General features: G+C 39.8%; 8 protein-coding genes across 17 annotated transcripts in view; 6 read left to right on the top strand and 2 right to left on the bottom strand.

Annotated features, from left to right (window-relative positions):
• Positions 1-875: 875 nt before the first annotated feature.
• On the top strand, positions 876-2,648 carry LOC131210656 (uncharacterized). Of its 2 annotated transcripts, XM_058203936.1 has the most exons (5): positions 910-950; positions 1,014-1,394; positions 1,463-1,852; positions 1,962-2,045; positions 2,233-2,648. In XM_058203936.1, exons 2-5 carry the CDS (start codon positions 1,229-1,231, stop codon positions 2,325-2,327), a joined length of 735 nt encoding a protein of 244 aa, XP_058059919.1. In that variant the 5' UTR covers positions 910-950; positions 1,014-1,228; the 3' UTR covers positions 2,328-2,648. The 2 variants fall into 2 exon arrangements, with proteins under 2 accessions (XP_058059918.1, XP_058059919.1); XM_058203935.1 differs by having other exon boundaries at positions 876-1,394.
• A 632-nt stretch (positions 2,649-3,280) lies between these two features.
• On the top strand, positions 3,281-4,396 carry LOC131208669 (dihydrofolate reductase). The gene is made up of 2 exons (XM_058201481.1): positions 3,281-3,446; positions 3,508-4,396. Exons 1-2 carry the CDS (start codon positions 3,364-3,366, stop codon positions 3,992-3,994), a joined length of 570 nt encoding a protein of 189 aa, XP_058057464.1. The 5' UTR covers positions 3,281-3,363; the 3' UTR covers positions 3,995-4,396.
• On the bottom strand, positions 3,443-4,579 carry LOC131208670 (succinate dehydrogenase assembly factor 3, mitochondrial). 4 transcript variants are annotated; one of them, XR_009156832.1, is made up of 5 exons: positions 4,450-4,579; positions 4,279-4,388; positions 4,005-4,204; positions 3,893-3,920; positions 3,443-3,825 (listed from the first exon to the last, which is right to left on the bottom strand). XR_009156832.1 is itself a non-coding variant. In XM_058201482.1 (4 exons), exons 1-3 carry the CDS (start codon positions 4,505-4,507, stop codon positions 4,049-4,051), a joined length of 324 nt encoding a protein of 107 aa, XP_058057465.1. In that variant the 5' UTR covers positions 4,508-4,579; the 3' UTR covers positions 3,443-3,920; positions 4,005-4,048. The 4 variants fall into 4 exon arrangements, 3 of the variants coding, with proteins under 3 accessions (XP_058057465.1, XP_058057467.1, XP_058057468.1); XM_058201482.1 differs by having other exon boundaries at positions 3,443-3,920; XM_058201484.1 differs by lacking the exon at positions 3,893-3,920 and having other exon boundaries at positions 3,443-3,892.
• Positions 4,580-4,887: 308 nt separating this feature from the next.
• On the top strand, positions 4,888-8,586 carry LOC131212487 (pyruvate dehydrogenase (acetyl-transferring) kinase, mitochondrial). 4 transcript variants are annotated; one of them, XM_058206369.1, is made up of 8 exons: positions 4,888-5,205; positions 5,769-5,976; positions 6,057-6,247; positions 6,323-6,484; positions 6,589-6,885; positions 6,976-7,085; positions 7,182-7,280; positions 8,372-8,586. In XM_058206369.1, the coding sequence occupies exons 1-8, from the start codon at positions 5,103-5,105 to the stop codon at positions 8,444-8,446; spliced, it is 1,245 nt and encodes a 414-aa protein (XP_058062352.1). In that variant the 5' UTR covers positions 4,888-5,102; the 3' UTR covers positions 8,447-8,586. The 4 variants fall into 4 exon arrangements, with proteins under 4 accessions (XP_058062352.1, XP_058062355.1, XP_058062354.1 ...); XM_058206372.1 differs by lacking the exon at positions 8,372-8,586 and adding an exon at positions 7,708-8,038; XM_058206371.1 differs by lacking the exon at positions 8,372-8,586 and adding an exon at positions 7,702-8,038.
• On the bottom strand, positions 7,769-14,415 carry LOC131212486 (myotubularin-related protein 10). 2 transcript variants are annotated; one of them, XM_058206368.1, is made up of 9 exons: positions 14,300-14,415; positions 13,900-13,951; positions 13,681-13,829; positions 13,467-13,619; positions 13,250-13,374; positions 12,941-13,172; positions 12,642-12,872; positions 11,875-12,579; positions 7,769-9,876 (listed from the first exon to the last, which is right to left on the bottom strand). In XM_058206368.1, the coding sequence occupies exons 3-9, from the start codon at positions 13,792-13,794 to the stop codon at positions 9,457-9,459; spliced, it is 1,980 nt and encodes a 659-aa protein (XP_058062351.1). In that variant the 5' UTR covers positions 13,795-13,829; positions 13,900-13,951; positions 14,300-14,415; the 3' UTR covers positions 7,769-9,456. The 2 variants fall into 2 exon arrangements, with proteins under 2 accessions (XP_058062351.1, XP_058062349.1); XM_058206366.1 differs by having other exon boundaries at positions 14,069-14,400.
• A 1,348-nt stretch (positions 14,416-15,763) lies between these two features.
• On the top strand, positions 15,764-18,632 carry LOC131209002 (PP2C-like domain-containing protein CG9801). Its single transcript, XM_058201963.1, has 5 exons — positions 15,764-16,166; positions 16,311-16,885; positions 16,950-17,033; positions 17,141-17,356; positions 17,444-18,632. The coding sequence occupies exons 1-5, from the start codon at positions 16,033-16,035 to the stop codon at positions 18,400-18,402; spliced, it is 1,968 nt and encodes a 655-aa protein (XP_058057946.1). The 5' UTR covers positions 15,764-16,032; the 3' UTR covers positions 18,403-18,632.
• A 1,162-nt stretch (positions 18,633-19,794) lies between these two features.
• Positions 19,795-24,320, top strand: LOC131208557 (phosphatidylinositol 3-kinase catalytic subunit type 3). Its single transcript, XM_058201348.1, has 14 exons — positions 19,795-19,967; positions 20,045-20,233; positions 20,299-20,458; positions 20,524-20,673; positions 20,729-20,851; positions 20,930-21,025; positions 21,110-21,195; positions 21,258-21,521; positions 21,589-21,691; positions 22,399-22,495; positions 22,694-22,918; positions 22,998-23,280; positions 23,343-23,701; positions 23,820-24,320. Exons 1-14 carry the CDS (start codon positions 19,906-19,908, stop codon positions 24,263-24,265), a joined length of 2,643 nt encoding a protein of 880 aa, XP_058057331.1. The 5' UTR covers positions 19,795-19,905; the 3' UTR covers positions 24,266-24,320.
• The window catches only part of LOC131208558 (ionotropic receptor 25a), a 12,222-nt gene continuing 6,085 nt past the window's right edge, over positions 20,269-26,405 (top strand). The window contains exons 1-3 of one of the 2 annotated variants that reach the window (XM_058201350.1): positions 20,269-20,311; positions 25,988-26,026; positions 26,203-26,352. In XM_058201350.1, coding sequence (XP_058057333.1) covers positions 20,308-20,311; positions 25,988-26,026; positions 26,203-26,352 — 193 coding nt within the window. In that variant the 5' untranslated portion in view covers positions 20,269-20,307. Of the gene's footprint in view, positions 20,312-24,764; positions 24,811-25,987; positions 26,027-26,202; positions 26,353-26,405 lie in introns of those variants that run through there. The other variant, XM_058201349.1, reaches the window with a different exon arrangement.

The following is a 26,405-nucleotide window of genomic DNA, read 5'->3' as shown; positions in this document are numbered from 1 at the left end:
GCAGTGCTGCCGGGCAGTCTGGTTTACGTTAAAAATAAAAAAAACGACAGAGACGGGAAAAAACAAACGACAGAATGAAACAAGAAAAAATAAAAACCTGAAGCAACTTGGTACAGCAAACATTTCTGTAAGGCGGTAAGACATTTCTGTATCGCTTTTTATACGACACGGTCATTTCTTTTACAAAGATTTGACAAAAAAGTGGAGCGTGGGAGGACTTAGGCACTAGAATGTATGTTTAAGTGTCCTTAAACATGTTTTATCATTGTTATCATGTTACATTTCAAACATTATTGTTGGAAAAAAATTGGCACCAAAGTTTTTCTGTTTTTTAGATTTTGTTGCTTTACTGTGGGGCCCCACTATGCGAAACATAACAAGTTTGAAGTTAACGATTAATGCCAAAACTGTTACGCTGCTGTCAAAAATGTTATGGCTCGGCTGAGGCGTAACAACGAGCGTAACTACTTTTTGCATACGATTTGCTTACAAACAGAGGATAATTTAAGTTCTTATTTGCCGGTATAGCAACAAAATATTCAGAAATATTCAGAAATCAATTTATTTCTCTTCTATTTCTATTTTCTCGGACCAAAAACACGAACAACATTTCGTTTCACATTTCGTTTTTAAATTTTTGCTGCCACACGAAGCGTAACAAGTTTGGCATTAATAATTAATGTTATGGCAGTTGTTACGGCAGTTGTGGCTCCGCAGTTACCAGCAAATAAAAACTTATATTATTTTCCCACTTGTTGGCAACCTTGGTGCTAACGTCAAAACTTGTCAAAAGGTAGAAACGTCAGAACGAAAATCTGCAAGTGGAGAGAAAGCACGATTTTACGTTTTTCCCGTGTGTGTTGTTCTATTGTGATCGTGATTTTTCCAACCGTTCTTACGGAACGTAAAGGGATTTTCAGTGTTGGGGTTTTCAGCGTCAGCGGCAGCAGGTATTTCAAATTGTTTCTCACCTTGCACCACCACCACCACCACCACACCACACCACCTTGCAGCATGTCGGCAAAGCGACGCCGGGACGGCAAATAATGGCCAGCCGGGTCCCTCCAGTTCCAGGCGGCCACTCCAGTTCCAGGCGGGTTATAACGACTATCACAGCGACAGCGACTGTGAGGAGTTGAATGCCCTTCCCCTTCCCGCTACCGCTTTTGACTATGAATGGTTGGTTGACCTTTATAGTCAAATAGAGGAGGTATGCGAACGAAGCCCGATGCAAAGCCCATCGGCAACTTTTGCCCAAATGATTTGCGTTCTGGAGCAAATGATACCGGGCTTGCCGAGGGACCCACGGGCCGTGCTGAAGATGCCGTGGAACATCACGCTTCAGGATGTCACTGGCCTTCCTATGCCAGCGAGCTTCTGGCAGCGTGATGTGAGTAAGTACACCTCCAAAACTTTATTATCATTAATAACTATATTATAATGTAACACTATTTAATTACAGAAGAGGCTATAGCACGGCAGACAGCACGACCGTCAACCGTGTTGGATTTGTTTGTGGATTGGGCACCCTTCAAGCAGTTGGACAACCCAAAGATACTATCTTGGGTTGTGCTTGGAAGGGTGCGGGATATGGATACCAGGCCACCGGGCAAACCGTTCGGTCTGACGGTATTTTGCGGCAGCCGAGCGCCAACTGCGCAGATGTTGCTTGGTCCGCTCTGCCAACAGTTGGAGCCCATGGCGCACGTCACACCCAGGGCAGTCCTTTCTGACGCCGAGGGACGTGCGCGTGCTAAAGGTAGGTTTCTTAGCGTCGTACATCTATTTAAATTTAAATTAATTTATTGTTTTTTTAATAATTACAGAGACGAAACATCATACTTAACACCCGGTAAGTAGAATGGGGCATACAATTTGACTGTCGGAATAATTGATTTCTGCCATGACGCTCTTCAACAACTAACTCAACCGTTGTATGTGTTCTTTTTTCTCTTTAACAGGAAAATCGTACAATCTACGCATTTTGGCGTTCAGCAACGTCGGTGATGGAAGAATGTCCAGCCCGCCAATACAGTTTAAGATGGGTAAATCCATTTAATTATTTCTTTCGACTATCGGCACACTTGCCAAGAAGGGCTCGAAATGATTTTTTCGCCATACAGTTTCATACCGGAGATCGAAAAAAAAATATTAATTCAATTATCGTGGCCGAGGTTGATACTTTTTGTACTAATAACTTTACTGAAACTGATCGATTGATTTGTTTTCCAGGTATTACGCAAACGCCACGTAATGGGTCCGCCAGTTTGCCATCGATTCCACTTGCCTTGCTCGCTATGCTTAGTATATTGCTAGTCCTGCAATAGAAAGTAGAGAGCTCACATTCCGTCGTTGCTTTATCGACAGTACGGCTACATGTCATCTTTTGTCCCGCCGGATTTGTTCGCGATATATCCTATCATTGCCGTGATAGCCGTGATAGAGCGTTATGAACATGATCTTAAGTGGTTAACGAGATGCGAGGAGCAGCTTAAGCGGTGTTCCACAAAGGTAGTTGTATCCAAGCAAACATGTTTCGAATGCAGAAATCTCGCGAAACAGAGCATTGAATGTATTTTAAAATATGTAAACTTAGTATTTACATAACACAACAGAATCCGTCCATCAGAGAAGATATTTTGAAGTAGTAGGGCTTATATTGGAAAATAAAAGTATTTTTCTAAAACGCTTCTGCTTTAGTATTTATTAATTCAATTATTATTTATTAACCGCCGATTCAACCGCCGATATTTATTATTATCATGATTCAAAACACCAAACTCTGCGAAAGAAAACCGCTAAGAAAAGTTATACGTACGGCGACTTTCACAGTCAAAACAGAGTGACTTTTCTAGGACACGAACTTTACGTCGAGTGAGTTGTGAACGTCAAATAAGTAAGACGTCAACAAAGCAAAAAAAGCTGAAAAGTGGTGGTCGGTCTTTGGGCACATGCGAAAAGTTGATATAATTTTCGCTTCATAAACTCCGTTTCGGTGACTGAAAATGACCCTTTACCATTTCGGAAACCGACCTGCAGAATCAGAAGGCAGAAGGCAGACCTGTAGATCGAGAAGATCGTTTTGCTAGAGTTAGAGACTCGGCCAACGGTCGTTGCCAACGGTGTTTGCTTGAATGCAAATTCTTGCTTCGCGGTGTGTTTATGCAACCTGCTCAGTTTCGCGACAGTTTCTGACAGTTTCGCGTCAGAGTTTCAACCTTGGCCCATAAACCCACCCTAACCCACCCCACCACAGAAGTGTAAACAGATGATAACGATATTGAAAAAAGCAAAAGACTACAGTTAGGTTCATCAAAATTTGTTCGGTTACGTTTGTAAAACACTCCCATTTTGTTCGTCGATATGGTAATCAAAATTAATTGCATCGTTGCGGTCTGTGAGAACAGAGGAATCGGAATCAACGGGGATCTACCATGGAAGCTAAAGTTAGTATTAAGCCCACGTTTATTCGTCACAAATATAAAGTCTTACCTCGTTTGTTTGCAGAAATGAGCTTAGATACTTTTCTCGTATGACGAAAAAAGTATTGGATAGCAGCAAGCGAAATGCAGTGATCATGGGAAGAAAAACGTACTTCGGAGTGCCCGAGACTAAGCGGCCGTTGTCGGATCGCTTAAATATAGTTCTCACGCGCAATCCAGCCATCCATATGTTTCCGCCAGAAGTAATTGTTTGTGGCAGTCTTCAAGAAGCTATACACAAGCTAGATTCAACTGACCATGGTGCAAATATCGAGAACGTCTGGATCGTCGGTGGCAGTAGCGTGTACAAAGAGGCAATGGAATCGGATCGTTGTCACCGTGTCTATTTAACGGAAATTAAACAGAGTTTCGATTGTGACGCATACTTCCCGACACTACCCGAATCGTACCTGAGTGTTGCAAATGAAAAGGATGTTCCTGACGAAGTGCAGGAGGAAAACGGAATTCAATATGAGTACAAAACCTACGAAAATCAACGCTGCAAATCATGATCGTACGCACCAGCTATCCATTCGCTTCCGTACGATTCTTCATTCACGCATTGTTCACCGCTTAGCTTCTTGCAGTAGTTCGTATAGTTGAGACAGTTGTTCATCTCGGAAGTACTGCAGTTGCTTCTGTGACAAATTTGCTCCAATCATTCCCACGGGCTTAGGTTTGCCTCGTAAGCCCAACTGTTCCGCTAAGATCAAAGCGTATTCCTTTGAGCATAAACAAAATATGCGTTAGGTACTGCGACTACAATATTTATCAATAAATCTTATCTGCGCCTTACTGCCCATTCGTTTATGAATAATTGGCTCTCGGCAACAGAACAATTTTTGTGTCGTTTAAACTCTTCTTTTACATAGTTGTTGCCTAATTCCTGCAGTGCTTCCGGGAGACCTACAATAAAACGCAAATCAATAAACTTGCTCTCTACATTTTTTCAACTTATAGCTCAAACCTCGGTGCAATCGCAGTAAAGTTTTGTATAACAGCCGCACTTTTCTACCATGCTGCATATTTCATTCAATTTGTTAGATTTGCTCGTGTTCTACGTATTAACGCGCACGGTGTACGGTTTTTTATTATTGGATTTTTTATTTATGCTATTGCATAAATATTGGCAGTGTTGCCATGAAAAACGAAATATGTTCAGCAAAACGATTTTCGGATTATGTATCGTATTCGTCGATGGTTAAACAGGGACCAGAATATTTTACACATTTGGGAAAAATATATGTATAAGAATATTTTTGAAAAAAGTCCGATGCTAGAGAAAAGCTTCTAATGTTCACCACAAAATTCAATGAAACAAAATGAAATCGCAGAACTAGGAACACTGCAAACCCACTGCTGAAAATTTGTTTTTCAAATGTCATTGATGATCGCAGTACGCTTGATTTAGCCAATCCCCGGCAACTAAAATCTCGAAAGTAACAGTGCAACGCTATCAATAGCCTGGAAAGATCTTTGCAAATGAGTTTGATGTCTCCTTTATTTGTTGTCTTATCGATGTGTAATTCAAAGTGATACCGAAGATTAGAGTGCTGTGCAGCATATCGAAAATTGCAAATTGTAAATTAGCATACCAACCGCTGACTGTGTGTCGTTAAAATGAGGCTATTTTCAATGCGAATGTCCAACGTAAACAAGATGTTGGATTTTTACTCCCAGTTTAATCCGTCGCCACTAAGCATAAAGCAATTTATTGACTTTGGTAGGTGTATAGCGACGGACTGTGAATTTATTGCCTTATCTTCTCCCAGCACAGTCTTCGGCAACATGCATATAAAAACCATTGGTGTTTTGATTTGAGCGATCCATATTGTTTAGATTAGTAAAGGTTTTTCGTTGGATATTGTTTTCGGGCTTTCTCCGGAGAATCTCCGCCCAACTGGTCTTCGCACCATCGTCGATTTCACTTGTACGGATGATGCAAACCTGAAATATTTTAAAATTGTTGCCATGCCAATACTATCTGTGTGCTAGTAATTGATTTTTCAACCGTGTCTGTACGTTTCACTCTTGCTTGTTCGTCTTTAGTGGTATGTCTGTCTGCAACATTGTCAGTGATAGGGATTGATAGGCACGACTGAAACAATGTTTTTTTCGTAAAATAATTGTCGAAGTATAAGTGAGGAAAACATCTTGAACAGTATATAATACTTCTATAATATAAAACAAGCAAACAGAACTCCTAATTGTACATGACATAGAAACGATATTATCGGTTGGAAGCATCTAACTTGCATTTTATCCTTCATCATCCATATATTCCAGGCTTAAATGCATGCCCACGAAAGTCGTACATTTTCCTGAGGAAAGAACTACCTGTCCGTCTGGCGAATATAATGAAAGAAATCACCCTACTTCCAGAAAGTTTACTTCGAATGCCATCCGTAGGTTTAGTCAGCGCGTGGTATGTGAAAAGTTTTGAAGAGGTGCTCGCCTTCGAGAAAACAGATCCATCAGAAAATAACTTGGAGAAGTATTGATACATGCATTTTTGAATGAATATTTGTACGTTTTGTTCTTTTAATGTACATTTTTTGTTTTTCTTAAACATAGATTTTGCAAATCACTCATACAAATCCGTGACCGTCACTCCGATGTTGTTCAAACAATGGCACAAGGCATATTGGAGCTGAAAGAAAGCCGCAACGGATCTGTTGAATTGTCCACTGAGCTGTCTATTCAGTATTTTCTCGATCGTCTGTACATGTCCCGCATTAGCATACGTATGCTTATCAATCAGCACAGTAAGAAGTTGCTTCGGTGTCGGGTCGGGTCGAGGTTATCTAAGCAATAACATTATTTCTTCCATTTTATTCCAGCAATATTGTTTGGAGAAATACCACAAACGGGACGACATATTGGTAGCATAGATCCTTTATGTGATCCTCACATGGTCGTGAGGGATGCTTACGAAAATGCTCGCTTTCTATGTGATCAATACTATCTAGCAAGTCCGGAGCTTGAGGTCGTCGAACATAACGGTTGGTTTAATTGTTGCTCCGTTGTTGCTTCTGCCTTATATGCCTCCATTATTTATTTTTCTCCTGGTGGCTAAAATTTCACTTTTCGGTAACTTTATAACCAGAAATAGACAAGGGAAATTCAATCAAGATTGTGTATGTACCTTCCCACTTGTACCACATGTTGTTTGAACTTTTCAAAAATGCGATGCGTGCCGTCATGGAACACCACGGAACGGAAGATGATGTCCCACCGATAAAGGTTACAATAGTGAAAGGCAAAGAAGATATCTGTGTTAAAATGTCTGACCAGGGTGGTGGAATACCACGTTCCCAAGTGGATCAACTGTTCAAATACATGTACAGTACAGCGCCTCAACCGCCGAAATCAAAAACCGATTTACCATTGGTTCCGCTAGCGGGTAATTTTTTTTTGTTATCATATTATTATAATATTATTTTTGCTACTGAGGCTTTACGCTGATAGTATACTGTGTTTATCACGCTTACAGGTTATGGATACGGTTTACCAATATCGAGATTGTATGCTCGTTACTTTCACGGTGATTTAGTTTTGTTCTCTTGTGAAGGCTATGGCTCGGATGCAATTATTTATCTGAAAGTATGTTACAGTATACTACCTTTTGAGGGTTCTACTAATTAATTCTACTCTCCCTTATTTTGTTACTGATCGCCCTTTTCGGATCGGATGATGAAGGCGTTTTCTGATGAAGCAAACGAATTACTTCCGATATTCAACAAAACAAGCACACGATTCTACAAAGCAACTGTGCCGACCGGAGACTGGTCGAATCAGGTAAAGGGTAAAAAGATTAAGCCTATAATTATATAAAAGCGCAAACCACCGGCCGTCATTCACTAATTGTAAGTGGGTTTAGCAATTAAAAAATGTATATATGAATGAAAATGAGTAACAGCAAGGCAAACAGCTCGTTTCTTTAAATATGCAACAAAGATGCGGACCATAATTTTTTTGTTCCGACAAAGGATTGTTCCGCAACACCGAAAAATAATCATTGCAATGAAACTATGTTGGAATCACACTGACGCACAGACAAAATACAACAGTTTCGCATTATGTTATTCTAGATCGAATTCTAATCGAACAAAATTCTTATCATCTGACACATGGGACATGGGATTCTCGTAAACCTTTGTTACAGTGTCCATTTGTCTTACCTTTGCAACGATTTTCACTTTTTCTTTTATTCTATTAGGGAAAGAACTTTACCAACAGATTGTTGTAGCGGAATCTTTATATGCATAACAGCATATTGCGTGCATTGTCGTTTAGTAATTGCCTAAAGATGGATCGCCTACGTTATGGTCGTTCATGGATGCGACCTGCTGCCCTTCTCTGCTTACTGTTCTACTACGCGATATTACAATTAGCATCTTAACATGATAAAACTTGTTTTTCATAGTTGAATGTTACCAAATGTTTCAAGTCAGTCATAATACTGTTACATTTCGTTAGTTGTTTATTACTTTTTAGTAGTTTTATTTATACAATAGTAACTATGAACTAAATATATGCACTTATACTTACGCTGCCATCTGTTGTACTGGTTTTACATTTTATTTGTCCATTTATCAATATTTGTCTTATAATTTCATTTGATTTGTTTTTATACAGCGTCGTCTAGTCTATTTTTGTTGGAAATTTCGCAATCTTTGCCTATTTTGCCAACAAGCAAAGCAAGCCTCGTGCATATCTGCATATTGAAAAATGTAATTTTATTAGAATACGACCTTTTTGTGTAATGGTTCTTAAGTTTATTAAGAATACATTCTTGATTTTAAAAAGTTGCTGAAAAACAAAGAACTAACTAAATATTTTTTCTTTCGTGTTTCCTATCGCTTCCTATTTCCTATAAATACGTACAGAATTCGGACATGCACTCCAAACAAATAAATGTTCAAACCAGACGTGTCGGCTTTCTTGGAACGAATGCGAATTGATCTTCTAAGAACGACAAGAGTGCCCCCGATACTGACAAACGCATAAACATTGCAATTTGTAGTTCTACCTCGGAAGACTTCTAATAAAGCAAAAATATGTAAGGTTATTGCACGTTCACCTAAAAAAAGAGATCGAAATCAGTGGCATGCTCGAGAATGGGCAGTTATCAATGGATTTTCCATATCAAAACGAAACTTATTTATTGGGATTGCCTGTGTCAGTGCTAATCCCAAATTCAACAAGATTGGTAAAAAGGTGGGTGAAACTCTTTTATACTCATAAAAATACAAACCGGCAGCATTTTATTCTTTTACCGGCATTTTATTCTTCTTATTTGGCGTTACGACCCCTAGGCGATCTTAGCCTGCAGCAGAGACATTGTTAATATCTTGCTTGCTCTCTGAAACGTTAATTTTTGTACGGGAGGGGTTATTGGTCCCGAGCCAACCCGCCTGTCACCCCGGCATCGGGAATCGAAACCATGGCCGGCTGCGCGACAACCGGTCCCGGGATTCCAACGCAGACCAGCTGCGTGACAGTGACGTTAACGACTGCTTAACGCTCAGCGGTGTCATATTTAGTTAATCATTTTAAATTGTTTAATTATTTTAAATTAAATTACATTTATATTTAATTTGTTATGGTTGAGGTAACGAATAATGTAAACAATTTTAGATTATTAAGTTATGATATTTATGGTACTAGTAGCTTAATCCAAGTTTTAGATAAAATATTGTGTTGCTTTTGAGCGATCTATATCTCATATTGTATTTTAAGAAGTTCAAAATAACTTAGGTAAATCAGATAAATCTAATAGGATGTTTAGTAAAAACGTACTGTAAGTTAAATTATACCAAACACTTCCTAGCAGCAAACTCTACTACAAAAACAGTATCATTTTATCAGCAATTATTAATATTACAACTATATTACAACAGCTTTGACGAGTTTGGATTAAAAGCCGCCTCTACACCTAGCTTGCACAAGCAAACACGGACGACCTGCAAAGCTAATCATTCAGTGATGCCGTTTCATACATGGAATCGTGCGAGAAGTTGATTTCATTACTCGTGTTTAATAACTCTGAGCATTCAATCTGTGGGGACGGCAGTATGCTAGTGAAAGGAAAGAACGAGCTAATGCAAAGACAAGGTTCTGTGTTTTCTGGATCACGGGTTTGCACTGACATTGTGGACAGTATCTGCTCCAATGCGTCAATTGGTTCGCCAAAAGTCTCAGACTGGCACTGCTCATTAGAATGTTCCGATTTTACCATTCGGCTTAATTTGCGAATGTTGTGCACCAGTATTCTATTGAACAATTCACTCTGAGCGATGCCGCCGTTTTTAATCTGTAGATGAGGTATCCACCGGAAGTAACATTGTTGCCACAATTCGATATCTCGGAGACAATATTGTGGTTGTAAAAACTGATGAGAAGAGAAAAAAAATATTTTCATGATATACGAGGTGTGCTCCAAAAGTTCTGATAATTTTGTATTTATGCGGGCTACGTATATGCGATTTTCGATTTTTTTTGTGGCGTTAGGTTGCTACTCATGTCTCTTATGGTGACAACTTCGTCCATTTCCAGTAATTAGTCATTTTTTTACAGCTGTTTTGCTTGGACTAGTGTTTTGGTTCATCGTCGATTTTTCTCTGCTCCAAAAAATGGATGGCAAAGAATCTTTATCAAATTTGATGTTAAACACGAAATAAAGAACGCGGACCCATTTGAAATGTTGACTGTGGCTCATGGTGAAGCTATTATGATCCAAAGCAGCGTCTATCGGTGGTTCAAATTGTTTTCAGACGACCGAGAAGATGTGAACGACGAAGCGCTAAGTTCGGTCGAATTTGCAGATACAGTTTTCTTTGATTGCAGGGGCGTGGTGCATCATGAATTCTTCAATGACGAATGCTGCCCGCAAGTTTTCACAGCGTGAAGCAATCCGCCACAAACGCTTGGATTAGTGGTCAATTACTTTTGGAGTAGATAGAAATCGACGATGTGCCAAAAGGTGCCCAGCTGTCAAAAATTGACTGATTACTCAAAAGGGCCGAACTTGTCAGGAGACATACGAACAATGAGGCCGAGGCCTTAGCCACAGTGGCCTCGATCTGTTCCTAAAAGTTAGTCCGCTATCGAGGCACACGCCGAGGTCCTTCACCGTGGATGCTCGAGGGAGGGGAGTATTGAAGAGGGAAAAATCCCAGGATAGCGGGGAGCTGAGGTGTGAGAAGGAAATGACGCAGCACTTATTCGAGGACAAGCGGAGGCCGTTGGACGAACACCACGCTGCGAATTCGCCAATCCCATCTATTATGAAACTCGAATCGAGAACTCGAACGATCGAGTGAACACAGTAAGAGAGAAAGCAGAATACAACAAGAGAGAAGGCAGAAAGAGAAAGCTATAGCAAAATGAACTCAAATGACCGATCGAGTTCTCGATTCGAGTTTCATAATAGGGAGGAATAGCTCTTTGGAGGCATCGGGTATCGTCAAAACTGGAAACGGAGAGGAAGAACTTGACGTCGTAGGCATACATAGGGTAACCTTCAGGAGGGAGTACAGCGGAACAGTCGTTCATAAACAATGAAAAGAGGAAGGAACTCAGGACGCTGCCTTGAGGTACCCCAGAGTTGGATAGAGAACGAGGGAGAGGTTGAGGAAGGTGTCTTGACGCAGAAGGAACGTCCGGAAAGGAATTATTGGAACCAGGAGAGGAGAGGATCACACAAACCCATCTGCCGTAGCTTAGCGACCAACAAACTATGTGAGATGCAGTCGAACGCGGCACTAAAGTCCGTGTAGACCACATCCACCTGCGAGCCAGAGGCAGTAGCAGGGTAGATGCGTTGCATGAGGGACATGAGGTTGGTTACTGTAGACCGCTTAGGCATAAAGCCATGTTGGTCTACAGCGATGGAAAAGGAAACGAGAGATAGAAGGTAGGAGTGAACGACTGATTCAAGGATTTTGGACGTGGCACAGAGGAGGGAAATACCTCGGTAATTTGAGGCGGTTTGGCGGCAACCTTTGTTGTGGATCGGGACGAGCCACACAGACCTCCAGCCCCGCAGGAACCACCCTTTCTGCAGAGATCTGCTGAAGAGCTGAACCAGGATCGGGGCGAAGGAATGCATACATCCCTTAAGAACAGAGGAAGGAATGCCATCTGTACCTGGGGAGTGGGAGAGCTTCAGATTAGTGAGGGCTACCAGGACGCTATCCTCCGAGATGGGCACTGCGTCGATGGAGAAGGAATCACGGGGAGTATGAGCTCAAACAAGTTTGCTTGTATGATTTTCATTTTGCTTGTCATTTTGCATCATCATTAATGGAATTAATTATAGACCATGGCGATTTGGCAAAAAAAACAAAATGTTACTACATAAACGAATATCATAGTTTTCTGTACTTACCTGCAAAGACACGGTTTCTTCATCTTGACTATTTGGATATCCATTAGAATTGAAAATTCCACGGCCTGAAGTAAAAAGTGTGCTATCTTGCGGTTCCGATGTGATAATACTTCTGCCACTTTTGTCTAGGATTTCTTCTTGGCGATACAGTGGATTCATGAATAAAGCCAAGTCTTTATCGTCGAATTGCGTGGCCCAGTCCCAAACTGGACGAATCACGATGTGTTCAGCATGCATCGCGTGGTTACGCTCCGTTTCGGAGTTAAACTGAAACGTATCGAATATTGGCAGGAACAGTGAATCCCAAAGTGTGGTGAGGAACGTTTCAGAAAATTCAAATGAAGTAGGAAACTGCTGCAACAGCTGCCACACGCAGTCAAGAAACAATAGAAACAATGGGCTACGTTCGTTCGATTTTACTGCAGCCACATGACCCAGGCGATCACTGAAGGGATGCCCTAGGATTATCCATTCCTTTTGGATAAGATTTTGAAAGCCGTGTATTGTACGGAAGCTTTTATCCAGAAGCAGCTGCACTAAGCTCGATATAACTCCGCACATATCACGTCCATTGATTTCCTGCAGTACTACAGTCTGTCCTTCACGTAACACCTTTGCCGCTAAGTCCGAATGCTTAAGGCATAGTGAAACGTAAAGCAGCCAATAACTTTTCTCTAACATTGAATAAAAACGTGAATCTTGGACCTGAAAGCAAAATCATTATTAATTTAATCTTAAGCATCATGTTCACCTCAATCTAAACATACCATAAACTGTTGATCATTATCGGGTGTACAAAGATCGCGCAGCTTAATATAACTCAAATTTACGTCTTGTATACTAGGAAGAATTTTATACAATTCGAGCAACCGCGGCTGTCTCTTTTGCGGGTCACAACGACGTACGTGCTCGAGAAGAATGTTCTCTACCGTGGTATTAGTAATATCTGGATTCAGCTCGGCAAGTCGAACCAATGAAGCATTTTTGTGGCCCCACACCTAGAAAATGATCAACGTATATGAAAAAAAAATCAACGTAATGAACTGCTAAACAAGAGAACACGCACCCAAATTGACGATCGATTGTTACGGAAACTTTTGGATATATTGTCGTACTCCACATCACTAAGGTGTTTTGGAACGACAAAGTGCATCGGTAGAGAGCTATTGGAAACTCTGCAGTCTTTAGAGTACACACGCCAACCACTGGCACCACAGCGTTGCAGCTCTTGAAGCCAATCGAATTTGTTGTTGTACATTTTTGTACTTTCGCATTCGGTTCCTTTGTAATATTTTTCTCTGTAATTAGAATTCGACACAAAATAAATTTTTCGTTTGCTTTACAAGCAGTTTCATATAAGTTCATCATGACTCACTTGAATTGATACAAGAACAACAGATTGTGCCGTGCTGGGAAAGCAAATTTTACTAGTGCATCGGCAATATATTTTCCTTTGCCAATTTCCGACAGTTGAAACCCAAAGGTAAATGTTTTAAAATTCTGAATATATCGGATAACAATCGTAAATAATTAATGTGAAATAAAGATTTTTAACGTGGCAGACGAAAGGTTGGTTGGGCGCTCAAGCTTACCTTGCAAACTATTCTTATTTTGAATATTTTGTTGCTGTTTTTCAGCTGAGGGGTTATGAGCCGTTTTTTCTTATCAACTATGTGATAGATTCGATCAATATTCGATAATGAAACGTCGGATGATCCAAGGAACCGATTACTTTGAAATGAAAGCTGAGAAATTGGGCATTTAACACAAGTTCAATCATTGTTCATCATCAAAATATCTCCATACCTGTTCATCATCTATTTCTGCTGAAACGAATGATAGGCGAAAGTTAGTGATTAATAATGTTCCAGTTCGTTCTCCGGATATCGTTCCATCTTTGATATATGGGCCTATGTACATGCAAACATTATTTGCACGCGCAGCCTCGATTTCTCCTGCAAAAGATATCATTTAACGCAGTATAAAAAGAAACCGTAACAATTACACAATATTGCTGACATGTACCTGATAAAAGCTTTGGTTTGTAGTCGTGGTTCACAAAATGTTCACCGGCAACCTGGAAACGCGCAGGGAAACAAAGATTAAATTATCCAGATCGAAAGAAGCGAGTTAGACCAACTGTATCATTATTGGTCGTTTCGTCGATCGCTGTGATGATGATGATGTGATCTACCTCTTTGACATAGCTCGTAAAATTATGCTTCGTCTTATTGCGACCCTCAGACATATTTGAAAACCACGTATTAGTGTATTGCTACACATTAACCAACTAAATAGACAACACAGATTTAGCGTTCTAGGCTGGTTGATGAACAGGTCTTCCTTATGCGTAAATGAATTATTAAATTGAATTGCATGAGATTTCAACACAAGGACGCGTCTTTTTGGGCCCTGATGGTATTACTTTATTCACAATGAACTTTATAGAAACACTTTGACGAACTTCGAACGAGGAAGATTGGAGAACTCATTAAGAGGAAATAAATTTTCCATTACTCAATGAATAAAGAACTAGTTAGGAACTGAAATCACGTAAACTGACACACATAGCTGACAGCTGACACAAGAGAGACACTGTGGGGAATATGTATAGCGTAGGCGGACATATTTGGGTTTCAGGAAGAATCTTCCTCAAATCGTCTTTCAATGTTTTTGTTTTCTTTACATGTTTCTTTTATGTGTTTCAAATATAATAAATTGGTTTCTATTTTAAGGTATTTGAAGTATTTAATTATTTTATTTAGGAGCTATGCAGTCTGTATGAGATAAAATGTCTGCAAATATCGAATTTCTGATAAAAATCCAATGCCTTATGAGTGTTACTAATATAAAACGATTGGAGCTATGTTTATCCATGAACAGTTGCCCGCTCAGGATCTGAAAATATTCTTTCATTATATCGACTTTCATTATGCAAAACATACTGGAATTAATTTAAAATTACGTAAATTTTAATTGGAATGCCAAGGTCGCCCCAAAGTTTTGCTGCATTACCAAAGTTGAAAATCTGCATTTTTTCAGAGTTTTCTATTAATTGACGATAAAAATGTAATTCTTGTCCGCCTTTCTTCCATAGTGCAGGGCAAACTGTGACAGCGAACGTGGATCACTGGATCACTGTGTATTAATGAATTTTCTGAATGACTTTTCATGACTACGAGTGAACAAAATTCATTTCTATTAACAATTCGATTAATTCTATTTGGGAGGCCACACGAAACGCAAAAACTAGCGTAAAATTAATTTGTAATGTTTACGCTTCGACCAAAATATATCTGCGGGGACAGACGATGCATAACGTAATGTTTTTGGCATTACTGATTAATGCCAAACTGCTGCGCTTCTGTTAAAACGTTTATGGTTCGGCCGACCGAAAATCCGACCGTAAACACTGTTTGCATACGCTTTTTAAGTAATGTAAGTTTTTATTGTTGAATATACAGCCCTGGCAGCACTGTGAATGTTGACAGCACTGTAGCTGTCAAAACGCAACGCAAACGCTGTAATCTTGCAGCGTAAAGACGTGTTTGTTATTCTTGTGTTCTAATAAAGTTCCGTCTGTTAAATTATAAACCCACTCAGTCTCCAACATTCATTTGCTGGTGTCGCAACAAAATCGAAAGAAAAGGAAAAAATATTCAGAAATCAACTTATTTCTCTTCTATTTCTGTTTCTCGGACCAAAAACACGAATGTAAACACGTTTGACACTTCGTTTTATATTTTTGCCTCGGCCGACCCGTAAAAGTTTTGACAGAGGCGCAGCAGTTTGGCATTAATCGGTAATGTCAAAAACATTACGTTACGTCTCATGTAGCCCCCCAGTAAAAGCATAATGTACGTGAGAAAATAGCATCAACATTGAAGTGCCAGAAACATTAACTTACGGTATTGCTACTACGTTTTAGCTCATTTCGGATTTTATGCTGCGAAAGTGTTTCATAGAAGGGTTAGGCAAGCTTCGCGAACCAAAAACAGTTAAAACGCATATTTAGCTGATGTTGACAATTGTGCTTGATTTACCTCTAATTGAATTCAATTCATCGGGTTGCGGAAATGCGATAAGGTTTTACTTAAGTGGAGCATATAAGTAAAATTCGTCTGCCGCAGTTCTTTTTCTTGACAATATCCAGTATAAATGCCATCTTTTCGTCAGAAAGTTTCTACCTACTTTCGTCAGCTTAGTTTCGTGTCTGAACGCGATCATCGAAACCGAGTTCAGCAATCCTCACCGATGCCAAATGGAAGCTTCATAACTCAATATTTGGAAGGGTAAGAGATTGCCGCTCCAGACATGCGAATATCGATACCATTTCTATTAGCTTAAGCTATGATTTATTTACATAAGTTCAATAAAACAATGGCTTTACGTTGAAATTAATTGTACGATTATTCTTGTACTGTTCTATAATTTAGAGTTTGGGAACCTCCAGATTCTACACCGATAATTCACAATGGTAAATCGCCGGAGGATATGGCCGAAGTTCGAATCCAACGATACGTGGTAAACCAATCGCAAACTGATGCGGCCTATACAGGACCGTTCGAGGGTCTCACAGGAATTAGGCGCACAAGGACTCATCTTACGGCTGGCATTGCTGATGATATTGACTTTATCGATGTTCCGCCGGATTCGGGACCTATAGTGCAGAAGGAATCAAATTTAAACTCAAATTCTGCTAATACTACCTACCAAAAGCACAGCGAATCTTCAAATAGCGCATGCAGTTCAGAACTGGAGCAAATAACGAAATCATCCAAAAATGGAGCGGGGAAAGAATTCGACCAAAAGACCAACCATGACAACGAACCAATAGCTTGCATTGCTGACTGGAATCGTCCGAATGAAGATGCTTATGGGATATCAGTGTCGTTATACGAAAAGCATTTTCATTCCTCAGGCAGTGTTGGTGATCCAATCGCCGATTGTTTTGGGATCGTAACCCGTGCGGATTCCTGTATTATGGCCATGGCTGATGGTGTCAATTGGGGTGGGTACTAAATGAACGCTGGGAAACAGAAAGTGGTTAACAAATTAATTATTTAAATTGTTAGGGGAAGGAGCAAGGATTGCCGCTCGATCAGCAGTACAGGGTTCAATGGAGTATCTTAATTCTGCAGTTTTTGGAATTCATCAAGGTAAGTAAAACATTCCTTAAATAAGATAGATAAAATTGAGTGTAATAGGCTCGAGAACCATGGTATGCTTGTGGTTTTTGATATTTTGTAATTTATAATTTTTACAGTAACGTCTACAAAGGAAATATTCGTGAGCTTAATTCGTAGCTTTTGGGAAGCCCACAAGTACATCTTGCAAGTCGGTGGAGCATTGAGCACGTTGACCGTTGCAATTGTGCTTCCTGCAGAAGATTCAAATCAAAGTATTGTCTGCTGCTGTAATGTGGGAGATTCATTAGGTTATGTGTTTTCTAAGAACAAAATTGTTCGTGAACTAACACAGGGTAAGATAAAAGATTTTAATGAAAATCATCTATTGAACTAACGATTGAATCAAAAATATTAAAGCCTTTTGTTTCCTTTATTGATAGCCTCTCACGATGTCAATCTTATGCGGGACATGCGGGATGCCCTAGGTGCTCTTGGACCGGTTCATGGTGATAAACCAGAAATGAGTAACCTTACCCTGTCTATGACTTACGTCGAAGAAGGTGATATTGTCTTTCTTACATCCGATGGTATAAGCGACAATTTCGACCCCGTCGTCGGTCGTTTCGCGGAGGCCGTTTCTAGTGACGGCGGTAATACTAACAGTAGTAGTACTACCAGTGTCAAACAACAATCTAGCATACATGCTAGAGAACCGACGTACGGCGAAAGAAATGGTTTAAAACCGGTGTTGGCTCATAAACGTCACAACAAGAGTGCGCCACATTTGAGCAGTAGCGCAAATATCGACAAACTTCAAACGAACATCAGTCATTCTACTGCTAACCGCCCAGAACGAAAGGTTCCCGTGACCTTAAGACAGCCCTCTCAGCAAGGCGTTGGAGACAGAAGCTACAGTTCCAAGTACGTAGCGCGTTCGAAAACATTTATTGAGCCGAGTGGAGCGAACAGGCAACAGAATAATATGGGCAACAGATCTGGTAAAACCATTGGTTCTAGTATGACACTACCGCGTGTTACAGCAGCGCAAAGACATACACTTACTTTGTTGCGAATCGCCGATCTGTTAGTGTACGGTATCAACGGATCGTTGCGTCCATGTACAAGCGCTAAGCAACTCTGTCAACTATTGATTGACTTTGTATCATGCATTACGGCCGCCAAACGCAAGCTGCTAGAGCAACGTGAACTGTATTACAAAGTAGTGACGGCTGCGGACGGAACTTGCAAAGAAATGCGGAACACAAGGCAGGAACACAAGGCGATAAGGAAGCGCATGGTAGATGGCACCACGTTTTCGGTTTTGCCTGGTAAATTGGATCATGCTTCAATAGTTGCCTATACCGTGCGCAGGCGCTGCATGGAGAAACATATTGTGTAAATGTGCTTAAACATATGAAAAACGGAATTTGCGCCTTTAATGTGTTTTTGCCTCGAACTGCCTACAAGTCAAAGTAACGCTTACGGATCAACGTATGACACTGAACAGTACGAATATAATACCTCCTTCTTTTTAATGCAAGCTTGTATGGATAATTATTTGTTCAATATTGTTTCTTTTTTACGAAACATGGTCGTGTGAGAAATATAATTTCGTTAATGCTTACAGAATCTGAGTCATTCCAAACAATTCATGGAGAAATTATATTACTTTCAACATTCACGCTAATATGTCATTTATTTGTTATTATTAGAACGGGCAGAGCCGTATTAAGTACCAACTTGTAGTTTATGCACTCAAAATGATACACTTCAAGAGTTCGAACTTAAATCTTTTACATAGAAAACGATTAATTGGTGCAGCCTATGCGGATGATTGTTTTCGTATTACTTACGATACGGGAGAGTTTCCTGGTGACCCACCCCTGGACGCTGGTTACTTGGCCTGGTCAAAGGGGCAGAAAAGCGATTGTTCATAGCCCTTTATTGGTGTCAATAGTGTAACAATGTTATAATATAATCATTAAGCTTGTACTATAAATTTTACTACGTTTGTATCAAATTGTACTTAATTGCGACTGGTATTTGCTAAGTTGCTATCTTTCCGTCTCTTGTGCGCTTCAGACTCGCTGTTCGGCTTCAGCTTGGCCAACCTGTCTACGCCTGTTGGAGCTGTAGCATTATGGCCCGGCAGGCGAAGCACTCCCAGCTCTCCCAGGCTCTGGATTATTTCGGTCACCAGGTTGTCCGGTGTGAGTGGATTGCGGCCGGCTAGCGAAAATAAAGCAGTAGAAATTGGAAATAATACCAAAGCATTGTTTTGGGACGCATGGACGGATTAAGTGTCACTACTCTGCCCTCTCTACCTTCCCCATTGATGACCATAGAGAGATAATACAAGTGTGTATTAAACTGACAAAAGATAATGTGCAATCTCACAGCCAAAAACATTAGCATTAGACAAAACCTATGCGAGAATCGAGTAACTTAACAACTTGCTTCTCGCCGTGAACCGACCGAACAGACAGAAAATGTGTGAAATTGTTATTATCATTTGTGAGAGATTTTGGTCATGGACCTTCTTTCGTTTTTCCACACGACTTCCACAATTCAGAAGTACCTCGTGAATGATACCAAAGTAATTGTTCATCCTCGTATTTCGCAAAACATTTTGTGTTCTTGAACTAAACTTTCCAAAACTTCCAACTGTTTTTCTTCCGGTGCGCTTTGTATTCTGTAGAAGTAGCGCTTGCGTTATAAACGCATTACATTGTCAACAGGAATGTAAACATTGAACTATAATTTCTTTCGTTTTGAGACCAGAATAGTTGAAAGAGTTGATGTTATTTTATATTGGTGATCCTCCTCTCGGAAAAGAGTAGTAGAGTTCAAGGCTTTTCATAACTATTAACAATTTCAACGTGAATCTAGCAATCTAGCAAACATGGAAAGTGCATTCCGGTACATAGGAAGCTCGTCGTTGAACGAAAAACTATCAATAAAAATGTAAGATAATCGCATCAAATTAAGTACCACCAGTACTAATTCAGATTGAGATTATAGAAATTTGTTTTTGTCTGTAGTGGCACATTGGAAGGAGAAAACGTGGGGCATTCGTTTGAACAGCTCATAGAACAACCATTGCTTAAATTTTCCGGAATGTATACAGAGAAAACTCCTGCGTTAAAGGTGAAACTTGCTATTTTTGATAATGGAGAAGCGGTTGGATTACCAATTTGCACTTCACATAAGCATTTCACCACCCGTTGGAGGTACCTAAACAAATATTCATCCGACGATGTTCTTGTTTTTGAATAGTTTACATTTGTTCTTGCAGTTGGAACGAATGGGTGACATTGCCCCTCCGGTTCACGGACATTTCACGTAATTCTGTGCTGGGACTAACCATATACGACTGCGCTGGTGGCCGGGAGAAGACGACAGTCGTTGGAGGGACGTCGATAACTTTCTTCAGCACTAATGGCTTGTTTCGCCAGGTTTGTGCGAGCAGCAATGAATTTAGAAACCGTTACTGCAAGTTCACTTTTTGATCATATTTAAGGGATTGTATGACCTTAAAGTATGGCCACAAGTGGAGCCAGATGGAAGCACCGATTCCTCGACCCCGGGAAAATGCGCAAATGCGGGCGTTAGTCAGATGCAGCGACTCTCAAAATTGGCTAAAAAGCATCGAAACGGACAGATGAATAAGGTATTTGGGCTGTAGATTTAGTATGTTTAGTTTACATGTTGACTCGTTTTAACAGATTGACTGGTTGGATCGTCTCACCTTCCGTGAGCTGGAGGTTATCAATGAGATGGAAAAACGCAATTCGCAGTTTCTGTATCTGATGATAGAATTTCCTCGAATATTCATAGACGAAAAACTGGTAAGAAAATTTGAAATTTTAGTTTGCTTGCTACGTGTGTTTTTAATGAACAGTGACTAATCACCGGAAATTTTGCAGTGCTCAGTAATTTATCTTGAAAAGAATGTGCATTCAATCTTGACTCACACATTGAAACCAAAGATCGTGGTTGTTCCTGATTGCGAAATAGACCAGGTAATGTATGATATCAATAGTGTCCAAACACTTTAAGAGCCTTTTAAAATATAAAACTAGGACTAAAACAAACTTCTCCGATAGGAAAATCTCGTAGAGCGTAAACACCATCGGCTTTCACGGTCGGCAAGGGCTGGGACTTCGGACAGAGATGTCAAACCCAACGCAATGTTCGTATAAATCTGTATGATGTAAAATACGTATGTTACTGTTTTTTCATAATATTTTTCAGAGTACGGGACACTTTGAATTCCATCGTTTATCGATACTCGCCGACGTACCCGCTGAGCAGCGAGGAACAAGACATAATTTGGAAGTATCGATTCTATCTTAGTACGCATAAGAAAGCGCTCACCAAGTTTTTGAAATGTGTGAATTGGGAAACCATGACGGAAGTGCGGCAAGCACTAGCTTTGCTTGAAAGTTGGGCTCCTATGGACGTGGAAGATGCGCTTGAATTACTCAATTCCAGTTTCCGACATCCCGTAGTCAGGAAGTATGAGAATATAGAAAGTATATTTGAACGAACCATTAACTTTTAATTAATCTGCTTTTTTGTCAAGGTACGCCATCACTCGCCTGAACGAGGCCTCGGATGAATATCTCTTACTATATTTACTTCAACTCGTGCAAGCCTTAAAATACGAGTTATTTGAAGAAGTGAATGTAAGTTAACATTAAAGCTCTAAAAATCATTACGTCTTCAGATACTCTGTTCTGCAGTGTTTTGACATTACAAATGCAAAGTTTTCCAGCGAGTCGGTTCGGCTCTATTTGCTTCATGTATGATATGTCTCGAAAAGTGCGAGTGAAGATTGAATAACAGTATTTTCCAAGTTCGTCCTTCTTACGCTGATTTTGCCGTTTGTTAATTATTTGCATACCGAAGGAATAGAGTTGTTCTTGAAAGTATATCGGCTCGTCAATTGCCTGATTTTCAGTTGCTCCTTGTTTCTCCAGTTGTTCTGCGTTCTCGTTGCGCTAGAACAGAGGTCTCAAACTCATATTAGCACGTGAGCCGCAGAGGAAAGTAACAGCTAGGCGGTCCGCAGAGGGAAGTAACTGATAGTCGGCGGGCCGCATCACATAAAGAAAATGTTTTTTTCATTGAATTTTACGCACTTTGATTTGGTTTGGATTTGAAATAAATCGTATCGGTCACTTCTGTGCCGGCAGCTGAAGAAGTGTTTTTTTGCTGACTATCCTGACTGGTATAACGTAATTATATATTCTGCGGTGGTGTCCGCGAGCCGCACAAAACAGTTTCGCGGGCCGCGTGTTTGAGACCTCTGCGCTAGAGCTAAATTACTGTAACTCATAATTTTTTGACCCATGATTATATTTCAAATTGTTTTTACTTAATCTCATTGTAGTATGTATCTAATCGTGAACTTGCTAAAGGCAGAGAAATATTCCATTCGTATGATGATTCCACTGTGGTTAAATATGACGATGGACTCCAGGAATTAGGTAATTTTATTGTTTACAACATCATATTACTTCTTACTCGTAGATCAGTAGATCATCTTTCTGCGCAAACTTTCGCATCAACTTGAATGCAAAACTTTAAGTTGGTGATAAATAAGACTCTGCCTTTCTATTGATAAAAAATAATAAAAACATCATTTTACTTCAACAAATATCACTATAAATATTATTGATATCAAGGAACATCAAGGAAAAACGATGTGACGCATCGCTGCGAACCCAGCAATGTAGACAACTTGGCTAATTTTGTGATTCATCGTGCCTGCAAAGACCCTGTTTTAGCCAACTATCTTTACTGGTATTTAACAATTGAGTGTGAAGACGAAAAGAGCAGTAAACAAGATGTAAAAATACGTGAAATGTATGTTAACGTCCTTCGGAAGTTTTTGAATAATTTGTATACAGGTAAGCAAAAATTTATTGTAATATTTAAATGCAATTAATATATGCATTGCACCTTTTTCACTTTTCTCAATTAAAATAGGATCACCAGAGATGAAAACCATGCACGCTCAGTTAAAAGAACAGCAACATTTTGTTGATCGACTTGTAACACTAGTGAAAATTGTTGCTAAGGAATCGGGCAATCGAAAGAGAAAGACGGAAAAGTTTCAGCAATATTTGGCCGAATCCAGTTCGTCAGGTTCAGCTAAAATTAACTTCAACCATTTTGGACCAATAGTCTTCCCTTTAGATCCAGATGTGCAGATTGTAGGAATCGTTCCAGAGAAAGTGTCCTTATTCAAGAGTGCGCTGATGCCATCTAAGTGAGGATTAAAACATGGATACATATGAACGAGGTTTTCATTATGTTATGTGTTTATTGCAGGCTCACGTTTCTTACCACCACCGATTCAGAGTACGTCGCCATTTTTAAGCATGGTGACGATCTTCGTCAAGATCAGTTAATATTGCAAATGATTACATTAATGGACAAACTGCTACAAAAAGAGAACCTCGACCTGAAGTTAACCCCCTACCGGGTGTTGGCCACTAGCTCAAAGCACGGTTTCATGCAGTATGTGGACTCAGTCACAGTTGCCGATGCTCTTACTTCCGAGGGAAGTATACATAATTACTTCCGCAAGTTTAATCCATGTGAAGCAGGTCCATTCGGTATATCGGCTGAGACAATGGATACCTATATTAAAAGTTGTGCAGGATACTGCGTAATAACTTATTTACTAGGTTAGTAATGGTCATAGTCTAACATCAAATTAAACACATAATATATTACACCCGTGTTTCTATGCTGCACTAATTATTTATCATACGATTCATATATGCTATTTATGTTTATTTATAGGCATCGGAGATCGACATCTTGACAATCTACTGCTAACGTCATCGGGAAAGTTGTTTCACATCGATTTTGGTTATATTCTCGGTCGCGATCCGAAACCAATGCCCCCGCCAATGAAACTGAGCAAGGAAATGGTTGAGGCCATGGGAGGTATTAGCTCCGAGTACTACCACACATTTCGCAAGTTATGCTACACAGCATTTTTGCATCTTCGCCGTCATGCAAATGTTATGCTTAATCTGTTTGGCCTAATGGTAGATGCATCCGTGCCAGATATTGCACTCGAACCAGATAAATCTGTTAAAAAAGTTGAAGACAACTTACGGCTTGATCTGTCTGATGAAGAAGCTGTACAACATTTACAAAACCTGCTAGATATTTCTATCACTGCTGTTATGCCTGCCCTTGTGGAGCAGATACACAAGTTGGCCCAATATTGGCGTAAGTAATAACTAAACTATGTGGATTGCTCGACCCAAAAAAAGTTGACTCAACAAGCTAACTTTAAAAATAAAGCTAATCATGTTGGAAATATCTTAAAAATATCTTTCAATAAGGCAGGAGAAAAAAAACTAACTTTAAAATTTAAGTCAAGTGGAAGCCAAGTTCTCATAATTATGACAACACATTGTACATGTACAACGATGTCGTATTTTTATTTCCTTCTTGCTTATTTTAGTTTTATAATGTCACCATATCCCGATGACGATATCCCTATAATCTTTAGTGAGGCGACCCCTCTTGTGGTCCAATGGTGCCGTGACCATCCGAAAATTCTCTTTGATTGTTTTTAAGTTCCTTCTTACGGGAGTTCTTCTTGTTGTTGGAGTCTTCTTCTTCTCCTTAGGTCCTCTGCCGTGATGGTGATCTTTCTTCTTATTGGTCCATCCGCGTCTGGATGGATATTGATTTAGATCTTAATCAAACTCAGCGTACTGAGTCTTAATTGTGGTGTCATACGTGACCCGTTTTGCAATGCTTAGCATTACCGGTGGTCGCCCGGGTGGCGTGATCCTGTTTATGCTGATTCTAATGTTTACATCAACTGCTGCTTAGCGCGCCTCACTCAGAAGATGCAGCTCGGGTGTCCCAATGAGTGTTCGTTCTTATTGTTTACCCAAACGCAACTATTTTCCTAGAACAGCTTTCGCGCTGCTACATTGTTTCTCGATTCTGCCTTCTCCACAGATACATTGTGTCACTTAAGCTGGGGCTGCATCCACCACAATGTGAACTTGAAGTTCTATGTACTTTATACAAATCCACAAAACAATTTTACAAAGCTGTAGCAGGCCAAACAACTTTTATACTTAAGGTCATAAGATTAAAAATCTGACTAGCGTTCCTCTTGCGATGGGGCCAGAATTTTGACAAACTACTCAACGATCAAACCACCAGGCAGCCAAACACTCCAGTGTCGGATACAAATGTATTTCTGCCACCGAACAGTGAAGAGACGCGGAGGGCTATCCGTCGACTAAAGAATAAAAGGACCAGGCACGGACAGGATTGTAGTCGAAATCGTGAAGATTGCAGCGGAGAGAATAATGAACCAAATTCATCCAATCGTGTTGAGGTTGTTGGGATAGCGAATAGCGATGCAATTTGAGTAGAATTTTGGTCTCATCTGCTGTCTAGTTGGAAACTATCTGGAAGGATTCCGAATAGAAAAATCTACCACTGATTTTGAACCTTCGATCTTATATCTTAGATGGTATTATTGGGATATTGGGATGGGATATTTTTTAAACATGCATGATTTAGCAGAGTTTAATATTTAGCATGGACATGCTAATATTATGCGCTGTTCAGTAAATACGGTGAAATACAACAAAACTTGCCATCAGCTACAAGTAAGCAAGTGAAAATAAATCATATCGTTTCTTGCAATTGATGATCCATCGAATCGAATTGGTCCACGCATGCCGTAAAAATGATATCAACGCACATGAACCATCACCTGGGCAACGTTTAAAGACAACATATATATCACTAAAAATGAGGTCACCAATTGGTTCGCTTTCATTTTCTGGGGCATCTTCGTACTGTGTGGTCGCGCTAGTATCTGGATCCCGATTATCGATTTATCTACATATTTTGTACAATGGCGCTAATCTGTGGGAAAAGACTGTTTGCTCTGATCTGCTTAAAAGTTTTAGCTTTCACAATAGTGTCCATCGAGGGACAAACGACTCAAAATATTAATATTAGTAAGATCTCCATACAAATTCCTTTCATGTTCATCTACGTTTTTTATAAAGTTATGGTAAAATGGATTCATATTTGCCAACTGACCGAAGTAGTTCTTCATCGTGTATTTTGGATTTGATGCGATAAAGTGTATTTTTGTATTTTGTATGTGTTTTGCTTCTTTCTCAATCGACAGTGTTTGTTAACGAAGTTGACAATAACTTAGCCAATGTTGCAGTAGAAGTGGCACTAAACTATGTGAAAAAAAATCCCCAATTGGGCCTGTCGGTTGATATGGTTTACGTCGAAGGCAACCGTACCGATTCAAAGGATTTGCTTCAAGCATGTAAGACTGTTGTATATTATGTAGTAAATATATTTTATATGTATATATACATA

Source organism: Anopheles bellator, chromosome 2, assembly GCF_943735745.2.
Source record: "Anopheles bellator chromosome 2, idAnoBellAS_SP24_06.2, whole genome shotgun sequence".
NCBI classification, from domain to species: Eukaryota; Metazoa; Arthropoda; class Insecta; order Diptera; family Culicidae; genus Anopheles; species Anopheles bellator.
The sequence above is the reverse complement of the archived record's forward strand: the minus strand, read 5'-3'. Positions and strand labels throughout refer to the sequence as shown.

Coding starts and splice junctions, on each gene's coding strand:
- LOC131210656 (XM_058203935.1), top strand. CDS start 1,229: ATGCAAAGCCCATCGGCAACTTTTGCCCAAATGATTTGCGTTCTGGAG. Junction 1,395..1,462: donor CTTCTGGCAGCGTGATGTGA/GTAAGTACACCT, acceptor ATTTAATTACAG/AAGAGGCTATAGCACGGCAG. Junction 2,046..2,232: donor GCCAATACAGTTTAAGATGG/GTAAATCCATTT, acceptor TTTGTTTTCCAG/GTATTACGCAAACGCCACGT.
- LOC131208669 (XM_058201481.1), top strand. CDS start 3,364: ATGGTAATCAAAATTAATTGCATCGTTGCGGTCTGTGAGAACAGAGGA. Junction 3,447..3,507: donor GATCTACCATGGAAGCTAAA/GTTAGTATTAAG, acceptor GTTTGTTTGCAG/AAATGAGCTTAGATACTTTT.
- LOC131208670 (XM_058201482.1), bottom strand. CDS start 4,507: ATGCAGCATGGTAGAAAAGTGCGGCTGTTATACAAAACTTTACTGCGA. Junction 4,389..4,449: donor TTTACTGCGATTGCACCGAG/GTTTGAGCTATA, acceptor GTTTTATTGTAG/GTCTCCCGGAAGCACTGCAG. Junction 4,205..4,278: donor TATTCATAAACGAATGGGCA/GTAAGGCGCAGA, acceptor TTATGCTCAAAG/GAATACGCTTTGATCTTAGC.
- LOC131209002 (XM_058201963.1), top strand. CDS start 16,033: ATGCCATCTTTTCGTCAGAAAGTTTCTACCTACTTTCGTCAGCTTAGT. Junction 16,886..16,949: donor GGCTGATGGTGTCAATTGGG/GTGGGTACTAAA, acceptor TTAAATTGTTAG/GGGAAGGAGCAAGGATTGCC. Junction 17,034..17,140: donor AGTTTTTGGAATTCATCAAG/GTAAGTAAAACA, acceptor TAATTTTTACAG/TAACGTCTACAAAGGAAATA.
- LOC131212487 (XM_058206369.1), top strand. CDS start 5,103: ATGAGGCTATTTTCAATGCGAATGTCCAACGTAAACAAGATGTTGGAT. Junction 5,206..5,768: donor AAAGCAATTTATTGACTTTG/GTAGGTGTATAG, acceptor CATATATTCCAG/GCTTAAATGCATGCCCACGA. Junction 7,281..8,371: donor CCGGAGACTGGTCGAATCAG/GTAAAGGGTAAA, acceptor AAATACGTACAG/AATTCGGACATGCACTCCAA.
- LOC131212486 (XM_058206366.1), bottom strand. CDS start 14,122: ATGTCTGAGGGTCGCAATAAGACGAAGCATAATTTTACGAGCTATGTC. Junction 13,620..13,680: donor CAGAAATAGATGATGAACAG/GTATGGAGATAT, acceptor CCAATTTCTCAG/CTTTCATTTCAAAGTAATCG. Junction 12,580..12,641: donor ATAATGATCAACAGTTTATG/GTATGTTTAGAT, acceptor TTTTGCTTTCAG/GTCCAAGATTCACGTTTTTA.
- LOC131208557 (XM_058201348.1), top strand. CDS start 19,906: ATGGAAAGTGCATTCCGGTACATAGGAAGCTCGTCGTTGAACGAAAAA. Junction 20,459..20,523: donor CTAATGGCTTGTTTCGCCAG/GTTTGTGCGAGC, acceptor ATCATATTTAAG/GGATTGTATGACCTTAAAGT. Junction 21,692..22,398: donor AGTTATTTGAAGAAGTGAAT/GTAAGTTAACAT, acceptor ATCTCATTGTAG/TATGTATCTAATCGTGAACT.